This window comes from Myotis lucifugus, unplaced genomic scaffold (genome assembly GCF_000147115.1).
Source record: "Myotis lucifugus unplaced genomic scaffold, Myoluc2.0 scaffold_163, whole genome shotgun sequence".
Taxonomy (NCBI): domain Eukaryota; kingdom Metazoa; phylum Chordata; class Mammalia; order Chiroptera; family Vespertilionidae; genus Myotis; species Myotis lucifugus.
Genome location: NW_005871211.1, coordinates 819,212 through 839,735, shown reverse-complemented (window position 1 = coordinate 839,735; position 20,524 = coordinate 819,212). Strand labels below are relative to the sequence as shown.

General features: G+C 42.3%; 1 protein-coding gene across 3 annotated transcripts; it reads left to right on the top strand.

Moving 5' to 3' along the window:
* The first annotated feature begins 2,711 nt into the window (after positions 1–2,711).
* On the top strand, positions 2,712–19,579 carry MRPL39 (mitochondrial ribosomal protein L39). Of its 3 annotated transcripts, none has more exons than XM_014461928.2 (10): positions 2,712–2,934; positions 3,632–3,838; positions 7,292–7,431; positions 9,626–9,725; positions 10,485–10,552; positions 11,911–12,023; positions 13,929–13,994; positions 14,866–15,019; positions 16,585–16,632; positions 19,475–19,554. In XM_014461928.2, exons 1-10 carry the CDS (start codon positions 2,865–2,867, stop codon positions 19,520–19,522), a joined length of 1,014 nt encoding a protein of 337 aa, XP_014317414.1. In that variant the 5' UTR covers positions 2,712–2,864; the 3' UTR covers positions 19,523–19,554. The 3 variants fall into 3 exon arrangements, with proteins under 3 accessions (XP_014317414.1, XP_023615620.1, XP_023615621.1); XM_023759853.1 differs by lacking the exon at positions 2,712–2,934 and adding an exon at positions 2,998–3,016; XM_023759852.1 differs by lacking the exon at positions 16,585–16,632 and having other exon boundaries at positions 2,795–2,934; positions 19,475–19,579.
* The last annotated feature ends 945 nt before the right edge of the window (positions 19,580–20,524 follow it).

Here is a 20,524-nt window from a genome sequence, read left to right as displayed (position 1 = left end):
ACAAGAAAGTCTATACCTCGGTGATCTGGATCCTTGGTTCTCTTTACAGTTGGGAAAGAGCTGGTACGATTTCCTTGAGGTGTAAGGAGGAAAGAGATGGTTTAAGGAGTGGTAGCAGAAGCGAACTATGTGTACATCTTTATATTTGACTGCGTTTCATTTCTCCAGAAACCACACACACACACACACACACACACACACACACACACACACACACTCATGCCACCTCAGCCCACTGAGGAGCTGAGAAGGAATGATGTTGAAGTAAAGGTACCATTGAGCCCCAGGGTGTTACATATGAATAGAAAGAAAAGCCATGGGTTGCACCTGCTTCTTTCTCTCATTTCTCAGGAGTAGCAAGTCCATCCTCACCTGTCAGGACAGGTGGAAGCGTAGGATGTTGAGCCCTGATATAACTGATACAAGTGTGTGTGTGTGTGTGTGTGTGTGTGTGTGTGTGTGTGTGTGTGTGTGTAAGATTATGCAGGAATGTAAACGCATTTCTGAAATACAGCTTATTTGTGCTTCACCGACCTTCACTTACAGGGAGCATGACTGACCAAAGGCCCCAGTTGCTGAACTGAAATCCATCAGGTTTGCTCAGACTTCCCCCCCACCCAGCTCCCAGCTGAACACGGAGTGTGGTGGGATTCTAAGGCATCCCAGATGAAGTGTGGTGGGATTCTAAGGCATCCCTGCTCCTGGGACACTGGGGCCCCTCTGGTGGTGGACTTTTGCTCAAGGCCCGCCCTCCCCACCCCCCCCTCGACAATGAATCTTCTTTAGGTTGCACAGGTCTTCAAGAATGCCTCCACTCTCTCTTCCTTCCTTCTCCATTTCGCGTGCAGTCAATCTTACTTGGCTCCTTCCCGTTTTCTCTCACAGGTATTTCCCCTAATAAAATCCTTACCCATTTAACTCTATGTATATATTTGAATTATCAGAGAGAGGTACCAAGAACTTTCAAGTACACAAAAGAAATTAATAATGGTGCCATCCTATGGGAGGTTTTGGTAAGAACTTGTGAGTGGGGAAAAGAGCTGGGGGAGAGACTTTTCACTGGGTACCTTATAATATATTTTTTATTTTCCAAGCCATTACATGTGTACTAATTTAAAAATGTAAAATCGAATATTTGGATAAAAACACTTGCATTTCTCACTTTAAAAGTGAAGATAATTACACTTTCCCTGCTCAGTTGTGAAATAAGTTCTGGGCCATGGAGACAGAGCTATCTAGGTATGGGGTCTGTTTAAAATTTCAGTTTTAGAACTGATATGCAACACTGCTTAGGTTTAAGGTACATGTTTCAAAATCATTAATAAGTTTAGTTAGCATCCATCACTTTATAAAATTATAAAAAATGTTTCTTCCTTGTAATGAGAACTTTCAGGACTTACTCTCTTAGCAGCTTTCAAATATACAACACAGCACTGTTAGTGATAGTCACCATGTAATACATTACATCCCTAGTACTTTAATCTCATAACTGGCGTTTGTTTGTGCCTTATAACCATTTTAGCCCAGTTCCCCCGTCTTATTATAGCATATATTCCTTAGCTCGGTGCTTCCCCCTGGTGGTAGTATATTCCCATTGCAAGTCAAAGAGCAGAGGGGAAAAAGACCGAGGGCTGAATTTGTAAATTTGCACGCCTCGAGAAAAGTCACAGCGTTGAACAACTTTGAATAAAAGCATTTATTTTCTTAAAAAAATGTATATTTTTATTGACTTCACAGAGGAAGAGAGCGGGAGATAGAAACATCAATGATGAGAGAGAATCATTGATTGGTTGCCTCCTGCACGCCCCCTACTGGGGATCGAGCCCACAACCCAGACATGTGCCCTTGACTGGAATCAAACCCAGGACCTTTCAGCTCCCAGGCGGATGCTCTCCCCAGTGAGCCAAACCAGCTAGAGCCAAATAAGAGCATTTCCACACTTTACCTATGGAATGCTTACTTATATAGCTGTAATACTCTGGTATGACAAAGGAATTAAACAGTTTTGCTCTGCAACTTTTTGCAAGGGCATTCGTTCATTCATTCACTCAAATATTCATTCATTCACTCAAATATCTATTTTTTTTTTTAAAAAAATACTTTTATTAATTTCAGAGAGGAAGGGAGAGGGGGAGAGATTGATTGGCTGCCTCCTGTACCCCGCCCACTTGAGATCGAGCTCGCAACCCAGGCATGTGCCCTTGCCGGGAATCGAACTCGGGCTCCTTCAGTCCGCAGGCTGACGCTCTACCCACTGAGCCAAACCAGCCAGGGCCACTCAAAAGTCTATTAAGTGAACAAGAGACATTCTGGCTACATAAATGGGAGCACCCGGGCACAGACACGCTGCAAGCGACTTAAAAACCCATCCTTGCAAAACCGAGAGTTAAGCCACGAACTAGAAGATGTCACCAGCGTGGCCAGCCGGGCTGACCACGAAAGCAAGAGTAAACGGAAGCTGTCTTTCGCCCATGTTTCTCCCCAGAAATATACTGTTTGCGGGAAGCAAGCACTTCGCTCGTGGGCCGGGCTCGAACCCGCAGACGGTGGAGGGTGAGGACGCGAGTGGCACGCAGCGGCTCCAAAAGAGACTCTTGATTCCCGCAGAGCCCGCGGGGCGGCGGACCGGCCTCCCTAGGGCCCGGCACCTCCCGGTTCCCCTCCGCACCCCTGCAACGTGCGCCAGACCTTGAGCGACGGCTCGTGGGGAAGCCGCGACCCCGCCCCCTGACGGCGGCGCGCAGCCCGAGCACGGGCCCGGAACGGAACTGACCCCGGAACCCGAGTGCGCGCCCAGCGTTTCCGGGGGAAGCAGGACCCAGAAGGACCAACGCGCGGCGGCACCTGCGGCCGAGACGGAAGCGATGGCGGTGGCCGTGGGGTTCTGCGGGTCGCGGCTCTGGCGCGCCGTCCCCGGTGGCAGCTCTGGCTGGAGTGAGTTTCAGCGGCCGGGGACGGGCAGCGAGGCTTAGAGGATGGTGTCTGCCCAGACGGGGCCGGAGGCGGGTCCCGTGAGGTCCGCGGGGTCGAGGCGGAGGAGGCTCTAAGCCCCGGTTGCGGCGGCTGCCCCCTCGGGGCCGGAGGGTGCAGGTCCGGGGGTCGCGGGGGTCAGAGGCGGGTCGCTGGAGGAGCTTGGGGAGCCGCTGGAAAGGAGCCCACGTCCCGGTGCAGCGTGTCCTTGTTCCCCGTTGCAATACTCGCCTCGTCTTGCCAAGCCCTGCTATTTGGGGTTTTAAAATAAACTGGCATTTCTTGCCCAGATACGGACAGTTTTGGCGCGGGACCTCCGGTCTCCGGCCCCCAGGACCTTGTCAGAGCGACAGCTTGGCTCGCCTCCCCAGCGGCGGCTCTGGTTTTGGCCCCGTTTCCTGGTCCCTGTTTGCCCCTCCTGGTGAACCACGGGCGGGAGCGGGACCGAGGGCACCGGCGGGAGCTGGGGGTCCGGCGGGGCCCGGGGCTGGCGGGCGCCTCCATGATTAACACGGGAAACGGTTTAAGTTGGGCCGACGGCGCTTGCCATCCTGTTGCGTCCCGTGAATTCCCTCGTTGTAGGAAGATGGTGAGGCGGGAGGGCGGCAGGGCTACGGTCTTCATTTCTCCCGCGTCCTCATTCATCGGAATTTCCACGCAGGACGCATAGCGACCTCCACGGCGTCCCAGCTGTCGCCGGCCGCGCTGATAGAGATGCAGAACGACGTCTTCAACAGGGAGAAAGGCCGGCAGTCATCGCTGACGCCCCGGGTCGAGAAGATCGAGGTTAAACTCGTGGGGAGAACGGACCCCGGCACCACGTTCGTGATGAATAAAAACGTGTCCACGCCCTACAGTTGTGCGATGCGTAAGTGCCGAGTCGGGGCGCCGCAGTCCTGGTGTTGACCGAAGCCCTGCGGGCGGAGAGGATGCTGACGGCTCTGCAGGCCCCGGGAAGGTCTCTGTCGGGCACCTGGCGGTCCGCCCACTGTGGCTCCAGCTCTTGGGGGTCCTGTGGGTCCCCACAGGTCGGTCCTGTCTTGCACAGGTTGTGCTAAGATTTGTTTGAATCTGGCTGAGTCTAGGGCGCTATACTTGTTTCTGGTGGAAGAGGGCGGACCTGAAAACATTGTTGCTGTTAGCTTGTCCCTTTTATTTTTATTTATTTATGTATTTAAACTTTATTGATTTCAGAGAGGAAAGGAGGGGGGGCGCAGAGAGATAGAAACATCTGTGATGGGAGAGATGCATTGATCGGCTGTCTCCTGCACGCCCCACACCGGGGATCAAGCCAAAGGACACCCGGGCATGTGCCCTGACCGAGAATCGAACCGTGACCTCCTGGTTCATAGGTTGATGCTCAACCGCCGAGCCACACTGGTCGGGCTAGCTTGTCCCTTTTGGGCGACAAGTCACCACGAGGGTCTCAGGAAAGCATTGGGGGTGGAGGGACTGCCCTGGTTGCAGTGACCAGCTGTTTTGGCTTCCTGGCCTTCCTAGTCCTCAGAGGCTAACTTCAGTGACCTCCTTACCACTTGCCCCTTGGTGTGCGGCCTTTCTGTTTACCTTTGCATGTATGTGGTAAATGTGAGCGTGGAAATGCACTTGGGGTGGATGCGATTGGGGTAAACATGTTTGTTGTGTTCACATCTGAAGGGGGAAGCTGCACCGTGTGAGATTTGGTGTGGCAATGAAGGGAACCGGACCGCTATGTTTATTTTTGATCAGAATGCTTGTACAGTAGCTTTGGTAGAACTGGTGGTATTTAAATTTAGAAAGCCCCCACCCCAAATAAATATACACCCATGTGCTCACTCATGTATGTGACTAGCTGCGTTGTTCAAACTTTTGGAAAAATTCGATGATGACTCCATTTAAGTGACTTCAGTTATCTGCTTAGGTTGGCCCATAAAGTGTATACTCTCAGTGTTTGTTTACTCTGGCATTTGAGTTAGTATCTACACTAATAAAAGAGAAACATGGTAATTAGCGTATGACCGCTACCCTTCCCATTGGCTAATCAGCATATCCTTATGCAAATTAACTCAGCCAAGATGGCGGCCGGCAGCCATGCACTGAAGCGAACAGGGAGGCTTGCTTGCTCCAGTGACTGCGGACTCCAACGTTCCCCGCCTGACTTGCCGGCCTCTCAGCTGCAACTCTAAGCAACTATGTTGCAAATATAGAAGCTAAACAAAACCCCAGAAACCGGCTTTCAGTCAGCCGGGCTTCAGCCAGCTGGACTGCAACATTGTATCAAATACAGAAGGTAAAGGCCAGAAACCTGCTTTCAGCAGCGAGGCCTCAGAGCTAAAGCTGGCTCAGAATAGAAAAGAAAAAAAGAAAAAAAGGAGCAGTTGGGAGCTTCAGTCACCTGCCAACCTGAAAACGGCCCTCAGCCCCTTAGCCAGACTGGCCAGGCACCCCAGTGGGGACCCCCACCCTGATCCAGGACACCCTTCAGGGCAAACCAGCTGGCCCCCAAAGGGTAATATGCCTCCTGGCACCGGGATCAGCGTGACAGGGGGCAGCGCCCTAACCCCCTGATCGCCCTGCGGCTCTGTGTGTGACAGGGGGCGGGGCCACAACCTCCCTATCTGCCCTGCTCTGTTCATGACAGGGGAAGGTGCCCCAACCCCCTGATCAGCCGTGCTCTGTGCCTGATAGGGAGGAGCTCCCCAACCCCCTGATCGCCCTGTGGCTCTGTGTGTGACAGGGTGCAGCGCCCTAACCCCCTGATCAGCTCTGCTCTGTGCCTGATAGGGAGGAGCTCCCCAACCCCCTGATCGCCCTGTGGCTCTGTGTGTGACAGGGTGCGGCGCCCCAACCCCCTGATCGGCCCTGCTCTGTGCATGACAGGGGGGAGCTCCTCAATCCCCTGATCGACGCTGCTCTGTGTGTGACAGGGTATGGAGCCCCAACCCCCCTGATGGGCCCTGCTCTGTGTGTGACGGGGTGGCGCCGCAACCTCCCCATCGACCCTGCCTTGAGTGTGACAGGGGGCGGTGCCCCAACCCCCCAATCGGCCCTACCCTGAGCGTGACTGAGGGTGGCATCGCAACCTCCCAATCCGCCCTGCTCTGTGCATGACAGGGGGCGGCGCCCCAACTCCCCAATCGGCCCTGCTCTGAGCCTGACCAGGGGCTGCACCTAGGGATTGGGCGTGCCCTCTGCCACCCGGGAGCAGGCCTTAGCCAGCAGGTCGTTATCTCCCGAGGGGTCCCAGACTGTGAGAGGGCACAGGCCGGGCTGGGGGACCCCCCCCCCCACCTCCCCGAGTGCACAAATATTTGTGCACTGGGCCTCTAGTCTATAATAATAAAAGTGTGATATGCTAATTAGACTGAATGTCCTTCCAGACAACCTTTTGGATGAAGCTGGGTTTGCAAGGGAAGCCTGGGTCCCGGGTACCAGAGGGAAGCCGGTGCCAGCAGCCGTGGGAAGGAAGGCCTATTCTTGCACGAATTTCGTACATCAGGCCTCTAGTTTATAATAATTGTTTACTTACTTGTTTTTTGAGCATTTATTGACCCTCTGCTATGTGATAGGTGTTAGGATTACAGAGGAGGATATGAGAAGCTCAGGCCCTTAAGGAGCTTTATTCACATGCAGTAGAGATGAATGAAGCTTCTGAACACCACTCAGCATGACTCCTGCCCTGAGGCTTGCTTGTCATTCATACCTTCTGTCCGTCAGTGAAGTTATGCTAAGTACCTTGTACATTTCAGGCCTGGTGCTAGGCTCTGGACATACTGACGGGTGAGCAAGAGTAGACACAGTCCTGCCTTTATGGCATTGATGTAGTGGATGCTAATTTAGACCCTGTAGTGTGACCACTTTTTTGAGTAGCTGTACTCGAAAACCATCTAAGTAGGGAAGTAAGAGAGAGTTTGGGAGCAAGACCCCAAACACACCTAGAAACGATTTACTGTGAAAGTAATAGTTATACATTTTTCCTTCTAAGTTGTGTGTGCATACACCCGAATGTATCCATGCTGCTGCTCTGAATATTTCAGTGTAGCTCTTGGAAAATCGTTTTATTAATTAATGATTGACAAGTTAATTTCAAACGTGACTCAGCCTTAATGAGTTTTGTAAATGGTTTGGATACTTTTGTTAATAATCAACAATATATTGGGAGGGTTGGATAGTATTTTTTATTGGTTACAGATGTAATATATAATACTTTTATGTCCAAAAAAAAGACAGCTTGCAGAATCTTGCCTTTTATTGTTTTATTTTGTAATGTAGCACTTACACATGTAGTTTCTCACTTTGAATTTTGTTAGATTTTAACCTTCAATCTATTTTAAATTTCTAGATTTAAGTGAGTGGTACTGCAAGAAGTCCATTCTGGCTCTTGTGGATGGACAGCCGTGGGACATGTATAAGCCTTTGACCAAGTCCTGTGAAATTCAGTTTCTTACTTTCAAAGATCGTGATCCAGGAGAAGTTAATAAGGTATTTCTGTTCCCATATTCTCTTTCCTCTTCCCTCACACCCAGTGTTTTTCTTCTCCTTTTTAGGAAAATCTATTTTCTGTGGAATATGAAATGTGCAAATATAGCCAAGGTCAAATGTAATGTACTAGATTGTGTTTTACTTGTTAGGTTAGGCATTTTCATAGTTTAGATAATACCAGTAGCATCCATTTCTCTGTATTTTGATTTGAGGAAATGATATGGCATGCCTTTTACATTTATGTCTTTGTTCAGTTGACACGTATTGATCACCCTCTATATAGTGAGTATTTTATTCCTATGCTACTGCTGGAATGCAGCCTTTGACCATCTTCTCTGGATTATTTCAAGAACTTTTTAACTCTCTGCCTCCCCCCCCCCTTTTTTTAAAATACTAAAGCCTTCTTTATAGTCCTATAGGAGTTTTATTAAGTGACATGACTAACGTTCATGTCACTTACCCTTAAAGAACTTGCCTACATAACTGTTCACATGACTTTCCAGGAACTGACTTATGTGATCTGACCTCAGCCTACCTTCGAGCCTCACCTCCCACTGCGTCTTTCCACTTCCTCTTTGCTCCGGCTACACTAGAGGACTTGGTCATAATTTATCCTGTGCTATCCGGCTTGCCTTTGTTGATGCTCTTCCTTCAACTCTGAGTATTTTCTTTCCTCCCGATTAAAATCCTGTTTATCTTTTAAAATGCCACCTGCTTTGTAGAACCTCCTTAGCTGCTTCTTGTTGGAACTAATCTCTTTCCTCTAGAACAGCCGTGGGCAAACTACGGCCCGCGGGCCGGATCGGCCTGTTTGAAATGAATAAAACTAAAAAAAAAAAGACCGTACCCTTTTATGTAATGATGTTTACTTTGAATTTATATTAGTTCACACAAACACTCCATCCATGCTTTTGTTCCGGCCCTCCGGTCCAGTTTAAGAACCCATTGTGGCCCTCGAGTCAAAAAGTTTGCCCACCCCTGCTCTAGAACCTCACAACACTTGGCTAATGTCTCTAGATATAATATTTTAATTTAAATTCTAGGTACAATATTAAATTTAATTTGGCTCTGTGAAGACAGGGATCATGTCCCTATGGGACTCTGTCCTTAACTGGCATATAGTAGGTATTTAATAATATTTATCGAAATGAAATACATAAATGAGAAAATGACAGACAGTAGTAATTGCCAACATTGACTATATATTATGTATCAGGTACTGTCTTAGATGATTTATAGGTATTAACTCATTTAATCCTCATAAAAATCCTGTAAAATAGATGCTATTATCCCTATTTTCCAGATAAATAAACCGAGACAAAGAGAGGTTCACTCACTTGACCAAGGTTACCCGTTTAGGAAGTGGTAGAGCCTGGATTTGAACCCAGGCATCCTATCTCTGGAGTTCACCAGACATTACAAACATTTATGTCGCATAGATGAGGAAGTACATTTCGCTACTTGCCTTCAAGGCCCGTGTTTATACTTACTTTTAGTGTATGTAATGTGGTTGTGTGGAATACGTTCTAGAGCAGCCTGCCACACAGCCAGGTGAGCCCACTTTTGTCCTCGGATGTGGAAAAGGGCTGATAAAAGTCCAGTGCTCAGCTATAGTAGTGCTGTATGGGGCATAAGGTGGGCAGGTGTGCGGGACTCATGCCTCTCCTTATGACTCTGACAAGGTCACTGCATGGTACTGTATGAGGATGTCTGTGGATCAGAGAGTGCTGGGAAAATGAGGTTGCTTTGCTATCAATATGTTTAATGTGAGTGATGTACATGATGTTAGGTGAAGGATAGGAATCATAAATAATACTAGAAAGTTGAGTTTTCCCTCCATATTTATATATGTTATAGACAGGTATATATTAATATATTTATTTTACTTTAGCATGTGTTTATTAACAGATTAACTTTATCCTGGGTGAAAAGTAAAGTTACTACCAGATAATAACACTATTGGTTGATAAACATAGTGTCTGATATCTTGCACAGAAACATTGCTAACAACACGAAGTTGGTGTTTCATCCTTTTGTGGTTTTAGTTTGGTACAGATAATGTTATGGACTGATGGTCATTATTGCTATGTGCTGAGGATGGACAGATATTTGAGAAATGTTTCCTAAGTCAAAAGTCAACTAAATGTTAATGTTGAATAGATCTCAGTGAATCTTTGTACATTTATTTTTCTAGGCTTATTGGCGGTCTTGTGCCATGATGATGGGCTGTGTGATAGAGAGGGCATTCAAAGACGAATACTTGGTCAGTTTGGTCAGAGCTCCAGAAGTGCCTGGTAATGTACACATATAAATATAAATATACTTTTAGTAATCTTTGAATATTTTGGTACCTATCTTTGCTGTTGTACAGAGTTCATTTATAATTTTTATCTAGTATAAATTACCATCATACCTACATTCCATTTATTGTGGGCAACAGAATCCATCCTATTTAATTATGGAAGTCAATAATTAATGTAATAGAATTAGAGGAGAATGTTTCTCTTGAATGTGAATTTCATGTAATTTAATTGTCTCTGTGTTTATTTCTTACCACTTGAAGCATTTATTTCCAAGTTGAACATGTGGAGGATGAGGAAATGGGAATATAAATAGACTTCTGGAGAAAGCTACAGTACAACTTAGGTTGTACTGTGTCACTAGAAATGGCCACGACTTTGGAACTTTGGAGAGGGCCATCATTTTGGGGAGATGAAAGAGTTTATATTTTTTGTAATTTTGCTAAAACTAGGATTTTGCAATAGTATGTGTACTAGGATCACATTTTTAAAACATGTAGAAGTGTGTACAACCAAAAATATTTGAAAATCTCAATAATGATTTTAAGTACAAAACTAGTTAATTTTCTGGATGGGGGAAAGTTGGTAGAACTCTGGCAAGCACCTGGGATACTGGTAACATTTTTATAATTTGTAGAGTTGGGAGAGATTGCTAACCCTTCATTTTATGGTTAAAATATTCAGTTGTTGCAAATTGGTAACTTTCTACCCTAACAGATCTGACTTTACTTTTTATTTTGGTTGGATTTACAGTGATTGCTGGAGCCTTCTGCTATGATGTAGTTTTGGATAAGAGGCTTGATGAGTGGATGCCAACAAAAGTAAGTATACCCTTTGGAGTATTAATTTTAGAGTCTGTGCTTTTCTTTGGTAGAATGATTCCTATGTTTTGTTGAATGGTACTGCAAATTGAGGGTACTTAAAGGAATGGATCTATCTATTATCTATCTATCTATCTATCTATCTATCTATCTATCTATCATCTATCTATCTATCTATCTATCTATCTATCTACCTACCTACCTACCTACCTATCTAATGTTATCGCTATTTCAGTGAATTTAAGATAGAGACATGAACAAAGGCAGTCACAACAGCATGGTCAGTTGTATGGAAGCTTTATGTTCTGCTTGACCTTTGCTTCTAATGCTGTCTTCCTTGTACTGTTTCTCCTGCTCCTTAAATAGTGGTTTTCAAGATGACCAGAATATAAAATATAGAAGATCAGCTCTCTTGGGTGATGTGTGGTGGGGGCCTAGAGACTTAAACTTGGATGCCCACAGTACAGTTTGGTATATTTTGCACAGGGCTAATGATGGCATTACGTTTCCTAGTGAAACTTTCTGAATCACGTAAATAATTTTTGCATATGCATTTAAAAAGCTTAAGCTTAATTTTACTCATCGTGTAAACAGATTTTTGTATCTTACTATTTACTAGCATTCCTACTTGTTATATCATTTATGAGGTTATTTCATTTGAATGAAATTGTTAACATTTCTTATAGGATTATCTTTAATAATTATTATACAGGCTGATATCTTAATTACAAATAAATTGCAAGTTTTATAGTTTGTAGAGTTGGGAGAAATTGCTAGCCCTATCTTTCATGATCCAAATACTTAATTATTGTAAATTAATAACTTTCTTTCCTGACAAATTTGATTTGCTTTTGTTTTAGTTGTATTTACAATATTAAACATATAATTTAGTTAATTTGCTTTATGTTGAAACTAGAGGCCCGATGCACAAAGATTCGTGAAACAATAGGCCTTCCTTCCCCTGCCTGCTGGTACCGGCTTCCCTCCGGCACCTGGGACCCGGGTCTTCACTCTGGCCAGAGCCGCCTTATTCCTTCGCTCCGGCCCTGCCGCCCTCCTGTAGCTCCCTCCATCCCCCGCACTCCCCACCTCATAGCAGGCGTCCCGCCCGGCCCCGGCTGCTCAGTACCTGCGCGCGCACTGCCCAGAGGCCTGGAGTGGCTAGGGCTGGGCAGAACGCCTGTGTCCCGGCCTGGCTGCTGTTATCTTTGTCACATCAATTTGCATATTCCCTCCTTATTGGCTGTGGGTGCTGCCATCTTTGTCGCAGAGTGATGGTCAGTTTGCATATTCCGTCTCTATTAGATAGGATACTTTTAAATAAATAATTACAAATGTTAATACTTTTCATTTTTAAGGAGAACCTACGTTCTTTCACAAAAGATGCTAATACTTTAATTTATAAAGACCTCCCATTTGAAACTCTGGAAGTTGATGCAAAAGTGGCATTAGAAATATTTCAATACAACAGGTAAGTGTTGGCTTCCTTTAAAGCAAAATTAAACCTCCCAAAGTTATATGTAATGAAGAAAATTCAGTTCTTAAGAATTTTTATATTCTTGCCTTGGCCGGTGTGGTTCAACAGTTAGAATATTGGCCTGTGCACTGAAGGGTCGATGGTTCGATTCCTAGTCAAGTCCCAGCCCCTATGTGGAAGGTGACAGTGGAAGGCAACCAAATGATACATGTCTCTCTGACATTGACATTTCTCTCTCCCCTCTCCCCTCTCCTCTGTCCCCCTTGAAAATAAATGAAAAAATATCCTCGGATGAGGATTGGAAAAAATTTTTCTTTTTATATTCTCAAAAGCTGAATATAAAAATTCAGGAAAAAAGTCTAAAAGCAAATTTTGTTGGGAAAAAATAAAAAAATAGAGCTTATAATAGTCATGAAAGCCTCCTTGGCATTTTTCAGAATGATATGCCACAGGAGTATTCTTCCATAAGACATTAATTGCTGAAAAACATATACTGAATTCAGAGAACAGTGGCATAAAAAATTTACTGTAAACCCTCCCAAAGTAGATATAGAAAACAATAATTTTCAAATGTATTAACCTGTGGAACTCTTTCTAAAGCATTTTCTAGCATATTCTGGAACCAGTGTATTTAGAAACCAGTACTAATACACTATTTTAACTGAATGAGAGTAAAAATAGTACTACAGAACCAAACCACCATTGATTCTATAAGAAATTATTTGGATTATCAGAACATTTCAGATCACCATTCCAAAATTCTAGGGTCATGCTACCCAATAGATATATAATGTGAGCTGCCCTAGTTGGTTTGGCTTAGGGGATAGAGCATCGGCTGTGGACTGAAGGGTCCCAGGTTCTATTCCAGTCAAGGGCACACACATGCCTGGGTTGTGAACTCAGTCCCCAGTTGGGGGCGTGCAGGAGGCAGCCAATCAATGATTCTCTCTCATCGATGTTTCTATATCTCTCTCCCTCTCCCTTCATCTCTGAAATCAATAAAAAATATATATATATTTTAAAAAAGAAATACAATGTGAGCTATCTTTAAATTTTCTAGAGACTACGTTAAAAAAAGGTGAAGTTAATTTTAATCATACATTTTATTTAAACTATATTTAAAATGTTATCATCTCCACATTAAAAATGGTAATGATATTTTATATTCTCCTTCTCATACTAAGTCTTCAGAATCTGGTGAATCTGAGGCACATTTCAGTTGGAACTGATTATATGTAAGTGTTCCATAGCTACCTTAGTGGATGGCACTGTTGGCTTTCATGCCACGTACATTAGGATTTGCCTTTCCCATACTCAGCTGCCAGTCTAGCAGAGGCGGGCAGGACTTTGGTAACTTAACTGACTGTGTGAGGGAGGAAGGGAGGGAGGAGATGGTTTTGGGGTAAGTTTGAGAGATCAGAAGAGTTTTGAATGGCTCGTGTGTCAGTGATCGGGCTTGGCTTTGGCTCCCAGGGGACAGGGGCATCTCTTAGAGGTGGGTCGGGAGGTATAAGTATGCAAGGGAATTGGCTCCCTCAGTGATGCTTGGGACCCTGGCAGAGGGGTGTGGCAGTAAGTGGACTGTAAACCATTCTAAATGTAAACCGTTCTCTCAAAAACTGGCCGAGGAGAAGGAGAAAGGGTTTCTTTAAACTCCTTTTTGTATTTTTAAAAAAATATATTTTTATTGATTTCAGAGAGGAAGTGGGAGGGAGAGAGAGAAGAAACATAAATGATGAGAGAGAATCACTGATCACTTGGGGTCGATGTGCAACCCGGGCATGTGCCCTGACCAGGAATCAAACCCTTGATCTTCTGGTTCAACCACTGAGCCACGCTCGCTGGGGTCCTTTTTGTATTTTTATAATTAAAATTTTTTTTGTTTTTGCTGCTTTTCAGGTATAAAGTAGATCTTATAGAAGAGAAAGCATCTCAGAATCCTGAGAGAATAGTTAAGCTGCACAGGTAAGTGAAAATAGAAAAATTGGCTGCTATGCTAATTTATAGTAAGGTTTAGCTTTATTGCTACCTGAATGTAGTATACAACTAAAAAAGATGAACTTATGTCTTGTTTTGTTACTCTCATTACCTTATTTTATTGCTTTGTTCGTTGTTTAGATATAGTAGTAATTGGGAGTTTTAAATTATTTTCAGAAACAGTTGTGGTTTCTGTTCCTCATTTTATTTTTATTTCTGCATCTCAAGGGTTGAAAACCATTGCTAAAAATGTAATTTTTAAGAGATAATTTTGAAGTTGAGCAAAATATTCATAATTATGAATTGCACATGATAATCTGATTAATTAGTTACTACTTATAATATATATATAAGTAAGTTAAACTGGAATGTGCTTTCTGACTTGGGGATGAGAGAGGTAAGACAACACATTATGCAAACTCATTTCATGGTCAGCAACTGTTTACTCAACCTCATGTTTTCTTGATTTGGACTTAACTTTTTCCTCTAGAAAACTCCTCTTTGTTTCTGTCCTATATACTGAATTCTAAACTCTGCTGCAGTGAATTGTAAGCATGTAGGCTGTCTGTTTTAGATATTGGATCCACTTAATAGCATGATGTGCTTAGTGATCTTAAAAATCTCTAGTTATATCAATGCTAATCTAGAAGAAGGTTCACTTAACTTTAAGTTTAGCCTCTTCACTGGAGATTTTTATGTCATGGCTATTGGAGACTGAATCGAGACATGTAGAATGCTCTTGGTTAGGGACGTAGCAGCAAAGAGAATGGATAGACTCCCCCCCCTCCCATCCCCCCCCAATGTTTTGTAAATCATTTGATTTTGAGGTTTTATTTGTTTATTTTTAAAATCAAATCAGATTTGGTGACTTCATTGATGTGACTGAAGGCCCTCTTATTCCAAGAACAAGTATTTGTTCCCAGTTTGAAGTGTCAGCGGTTCACAATCTGCAGGCCACCGGGTCAAGTCTTGTACGAAGATTCCAGGGTCTCTCTTTACCTGTTCACTTAAGAGTAAGTAAAGTGAAAGTTTCAGGTCATCCAATTTGGGTATGGGTGTAATTCTAGTCTTGATTTTAATACCAATATGAAGGACATAACATTTTAATTTTCATTAAATTGTGTGATGATATTTTATAAACTTGAGTTTATGATTTAAAAACAGGATGTAAACAGATAATTCGAAGGAGAAACATTAATTGTAAAAATGAAACAAATTGAGATAGCATTTATAATTTTTCAGTTTGGTATAGGAGAGGGTGCATGAGGAATATTGGAGTGCACACTGATAAGATCTGGAATGCTTTTTGGCCTTATTTTGGCATGTTCTTCCTAATTTAATGGTCTATTCATGACCCAAAGCCTATCATGTTCCATATTGCTCTCACCCTTGCTAATTCTTTCCTTATATTCCTTGGATATTTATAACGTCATTCACTTAATCTAATTCACTTAATATAAATTTATGTTGCTATGAAAACGATTTATTGAATTTCGAGTCCCAGGCCAGACCAAATGATTTCTGGGGCCTTACATGGCCCGAGGGCTGGATGTTACCCACCCCTGTTGTAAGGTCTCTGCACCAGCTGTTCATTCTGCCTGAGTCAGGTGTGGTTTTCCCTTGGAACATACCAATGCTCGTCTTTTCCCCAGAAGGATTGACATGTACATAGTTAGTAATTTTACCTTTTATTGTAAGTTTTAGCAGCTCCTTCACTATGAAGTGGTCACTGGCCCACCCATGTCCCCAGTAACGCCTTCAACTGACTTAATAAAATTGATGTGGTCATTATGCACTTTGACAGTTTTTATTAATGAGTTCTGATTAATCCTCTGCTGCATACGATTGTTAAGGATTAAGGAAATTAGCTCTACAATTTTACTATTGTCTCTTATTTTTACTTGTTCTTGAGGGTGATTTGCTGAATCCTCTAGATTTCAATGTGAAGATGTCACAGTTGGTTCTTAAATGAACTTCTCCTTGTGCTTGATTATGATTTGAAAAATGACCTCTAGCATGTTGAAATTGGCTACTTAGGGAAAGAACCATAATCTATGGGCAAGTGGGGCAGATTTTTCTTCCCATTATAAGGAATGCTTTCAGTGACGGTAGTGATTAAGAACAGCAGAGGAAGAATGGCATATTCAGGGCTTAAGACTTTTTCTTAAATGCCAAACAAAGCAGCTGTTCTTTATGGTACCTTTTCCCCTACTCTAATCCATGTTTATAAACATTTAGCCTCATTAGTACTGACTTTTTATGTGTTTATTTTGTTTAAAACCTGTATAAAAACTCAGTCCCCACCGTAGCTGGTTTGACTCAGTCGATAGACCGTCAGCCTGTGCTAAAGGGTCCTGGGTTCGATTCTGGTCACGGGCACATGCCTGGGTTGCGGGCTCGATCCCCAGTACGGGGCATGCAGGAGGCAGCTGATCAATGATTCTCTCTCATCATTGATGTTTCTGTCTTTCTCTCTCTCTCCCTTTCTCTTTGAAATCAATATATATATATAAAGACTCAGCCCCTTTTATTTTAACTTTACTGATTTATTTTTCATAGTCAATCTTTTCTTTTCAAGGCACATTTTACGATATGGACTAAGCTATTGGAAAGGTCTCGGAAATTGGTAAGTGTTTTTGACAGCCAATGAGTATTCTTCTACAAAGACATTCATTGAAATTAAGCAACAACAACAAAAAAAGAAAGAGAAAAAAAAATTAGTTGTCTCAATAGCTAAAGCAGTTTTGTGGTTGTTTACCCAGCAGTATTTTGGCAAGAGAAAAATTGTAGTTTGTAATCCTCTTTTGAGTTTGTTTATTAATATTATGGAAATGATACTATAGAACTTGAAGAGAAATAAGAATATTCTGTATAGTAGAAATAGTTCTTAAAGGTTGTAATGGTGCTAATTGGATCTTACACTAATACTTTTGTATACCTAATGAACATTAAGGATTAAGATTTATCAGATATATTTTAAAGCTGTCTTGACTATTGACATTAAATATGTAAATGTCCTAAAAAACAAATTTAAATACTTGTATTTTTGTAGTTTGTGCTGTCATTACCATTTAGATTTCATAAGTAGGAATGATGATTTTTCTTGACCATTACTGTCCCTATTCACCCTTTCATAGGTTAAGCGTTGTTGTTTTACTTAAATTATCTGATAGCTGTCCTGAGTAATCAGCCGCATCGCATGAAGCCTTTCCTAGTTTCCCCAATTTTCCATCAAGCTTGCAAACATGCTAATCAGCACACATCAAACTTGTCTTCAAGTTTATTCATTTCTTCCCCACAATTCTTCCATTTGGATTTCATTCCCATTCTCCTTGTGCCTATTTACATCCTACTCATTCTTTAATACCTCACCCAAGTCTCACCTTCTCCATGAAACATTCTCAGAGTACTTGCTTACCAAATATCCATTTGTACAGTTTCGGCATGATTATATACCTCCTCATGTTGTTTTCTGTTTGTTTTTGCTAGTGCATTTATACTCAGTCTGTTTACCCGTTCAGAGCTTGTTATGAATGTATAATCCCAAATTTTGAGCTTAACATTTGGTACACAGGGGCTTATCCAATAATTATTTATTGATTGTTTTTATGATGATGTTTAAACTTAGTTTTTATTAATGAATTTATAGGTAGAACTTATTGTTAGCCATAATGGTTTTGTGTAAAATTTATGTAATTTTTTTAAAATTCTTTATTAGTTAAGGTATTACAAATGTGAAAATTTATGTAATTTTGATGAGAGTATATTTGAATGGATGGAATAACTTTGTCTTTTTGGTTGGTTACAATGATTTTAGATGAAGGAAAGAGAAGAAATGAGTATAAATTAAGGGAAACTCAAGAAGGGATAATAACTGAATACTTTAAAGCAAGGAAAAATGCAGAAAAATAGCAGACACAGGAACCTAGACTATCTAGTAGAAACATTTATTCTGGTTCAGGTTTCTTCTGTCCATTTTACTTGTCTAAAAAGAGTAGGTTAAACATATGATTCATTGATTCAGCTAACATAGACTTATTGAGTGTTTCATGCCAGGACCTGTACATACAAAAATGAATAAAATCAATTCTCTTTCTCCAAGGAAATTACTTTAATGCAGTAACTAGACATAAGCAGACAGTTCAGGTGTACCTACGGGGCTCCCACAGAGGAGTGGAACCCAAACCAAACTGGGGGGTTGGTGAAGGAAGGTTCCCAGCAATCAGTGTCTCTTAAGCTGGTTTTAAAGGATGAATAAAAGTGGGCCAGGCAGGTAATTTGCTGGGGGATGCGTTGGGGGTGATACTTGTTTAGAGGCATGGAGGTAAGGAGAGCATGGTGAATGTGAGAGGATTCTGAATGTACAGGCACATGTAGAGTGGGTGATGAGTCCAAAGAAATTTGTTGAAACAGTATATCAAGGGCTCACCTTCCCCGATTAGAATTTTCATTCCCCTCCTAAAGGTGACTTAGCATTTGCATCCCCCTTCTGAAGGTGATTGGGGTCATGAGAATTTTTACAGGAAGTGACCTATTGGCAGCTATTCCTGTTGATTCATTTAAAAGCTCATTCTGAGGGTGGTGTGGAAAGTAGCTGCAACTTAAGTCAGCATGAGGTTCTAAAGTTCAGGCATGGCAGCGAGAATGGCTGTGAAAGTTACTAAGATAGAGTTAGTAGGACTGTTGATTGACTCTCAGGTAAGAGAACTGTGGATTCTCCAATGCCCGGCGTGGGCAACTGGGTAGAGCCCTTCATTGACATAGATAATGCAGGAGGTGGAGCGGTTTTGGGGTGATAAGGAATAGATTAGTCCTGTTTGATGTGTCTGAGTGACATAGAGTAGATATACAGCAGATTGTTTCCTTCATTTTAACATTTTGTTATAAAGATGAGATGCTGTAGAAACTTAACCGTTGTTTGTATCAGTTAGCCTACAGTATAATTGGTTTCTTTATACGTAAGGTCGCAGAACCTATTGACGTCATTAAGTGAGGACTTACTGTATGAACATACAGATACCTATTAGTACTAAGTCTATAATATTCTATGTTCAAAATAGAATTAGACCTCTCAACAAAATACATTGATTTAAAATACCTTGTCACAGTACTGCTTGTGTTTTTCTTACATTAATGACTATATATATATACATACATATATATATATATATTTCTAATGATTCATTTTATAGATGAAACATAAAATGACAAACTGGAGAAGCCTAGCTATAGCCTCAGTTTATATGGTTATATTTTTAATGGAATTGTGCTTTACTTGATAATTTATATTGAGAATTTGGCCTTATAAGTTTTCTTCTCTTTCTACTTAACTTTCAGTAATAATTACTATTGAAGGAGACAGGCAAAGGTCATTGTAAGAGAAGGACTATGGAATGATTTTAAATGGTGGGTGAAGGATAAAACGAAAACTGCTTATTAGAAAAGTAAAGCTATTTATGTTTTTACAGGTAACTGAAGATCAAACTAAACCTGCAGATGAAAGTGCATCTACCTAGTAGCTTCCTAAAATTTAAACATGTATAGTAAATTAAAATAAAAGTTTTTTTATGTAATATTTGTGTGTACTCATAAAGATCACCTATCTCTTTCTCCCTAAGATTTATACTGATGTTTATTTTTTTCTTTCCCTAAAGGATAAAACAGCTCATGTTGTTCACAATAAAAATTTCACACAGAAATAACCTGTCCCCTCACAGTCCCCAGATGTAACACTTTGGCCTATTTTCTCCTTCTAGTCTCTTTCTACATGTATAAATATGCTAGAGGTCCAGTGCACGGATTCATGCATATTGAAAGGAAATTAATTAGAAGGTGGCCGGCGGGGCCGGACTGGGCGAGATGGGCTGGACATGCCCTGAAGCCAACCTACCATGGTATCTCCCTAGCCGGCTGCATCTGGGGTGGTGCTAGGGCTCCAAGGGTGTCTGCAGAGTGAGCGGGATCCCTCTGACAGGTGGGGTCCCTCGGCCTGGCCTGAAGGGATGGGGCCAAAACCGGCAGTCCGACATCCCCCGAGGGGTCCCGGAGTGCGGGCAGCTCCTGCGTTGAGTGTCTGCCCCCTGGTGGTCAGTGTGCATCTTACCTACCGGCCGGTTGGCCGTTTGGCCGATCGCTTAGCCTTTTATATATATAGATGTACAAATACAGATGCAATCTTTTAAAAACACAGATAGGATCATGATAGTTATTTTCATTTCTCATTTAAAGTGGTTTGGTTAAGATCCTTATGCACAATGGCAAGTGTTTTGTGGATAGATAGATTATTTACTAAGTTAACTGATTATTTCTTATATACTGGTGGTTCACATGGAACCTTTTATTTAATCCTCACAACCCGTTGAGTAGGTGTTTCCATTTGGTAAACAAGGAAACTGAAAGAGTATAGAACTGGCAAGTAGTAAAGCTGGAATTTGGACCCAAGTAATTTCACTCATATGTTCTTATGTACTGCTCTACACTGCTCATGTGTCAGTACTTTTGTAGGAATAGTTTTTGGT

Excerpts from the sequence above, each read along its gene's own strand:
- MRPL39 (XM_014461928.2), top strand. The coding sequence starts at position 2,865 with ATGGCGGTGGCCGTGGGGTTCTGCGGGTCGCGGCTCTGGCGCGCCGTC. Across the intron at positions 7,432-9,625 it reads ATCCAGGAGAAGTTAATAAG|GCTTATTGGCGGTCTTGTGC; the intron begins GTATTTCTGTTC and ends TTATTTTTCTAG. Across the intron at positions 15,020-16,584 it reads CTTTACCTGTTCACTTAAGA|GCACATTTTACGATATGGAC; the intron begins GTAAGTAAAGTG and ends TTTCTTTTCAAG.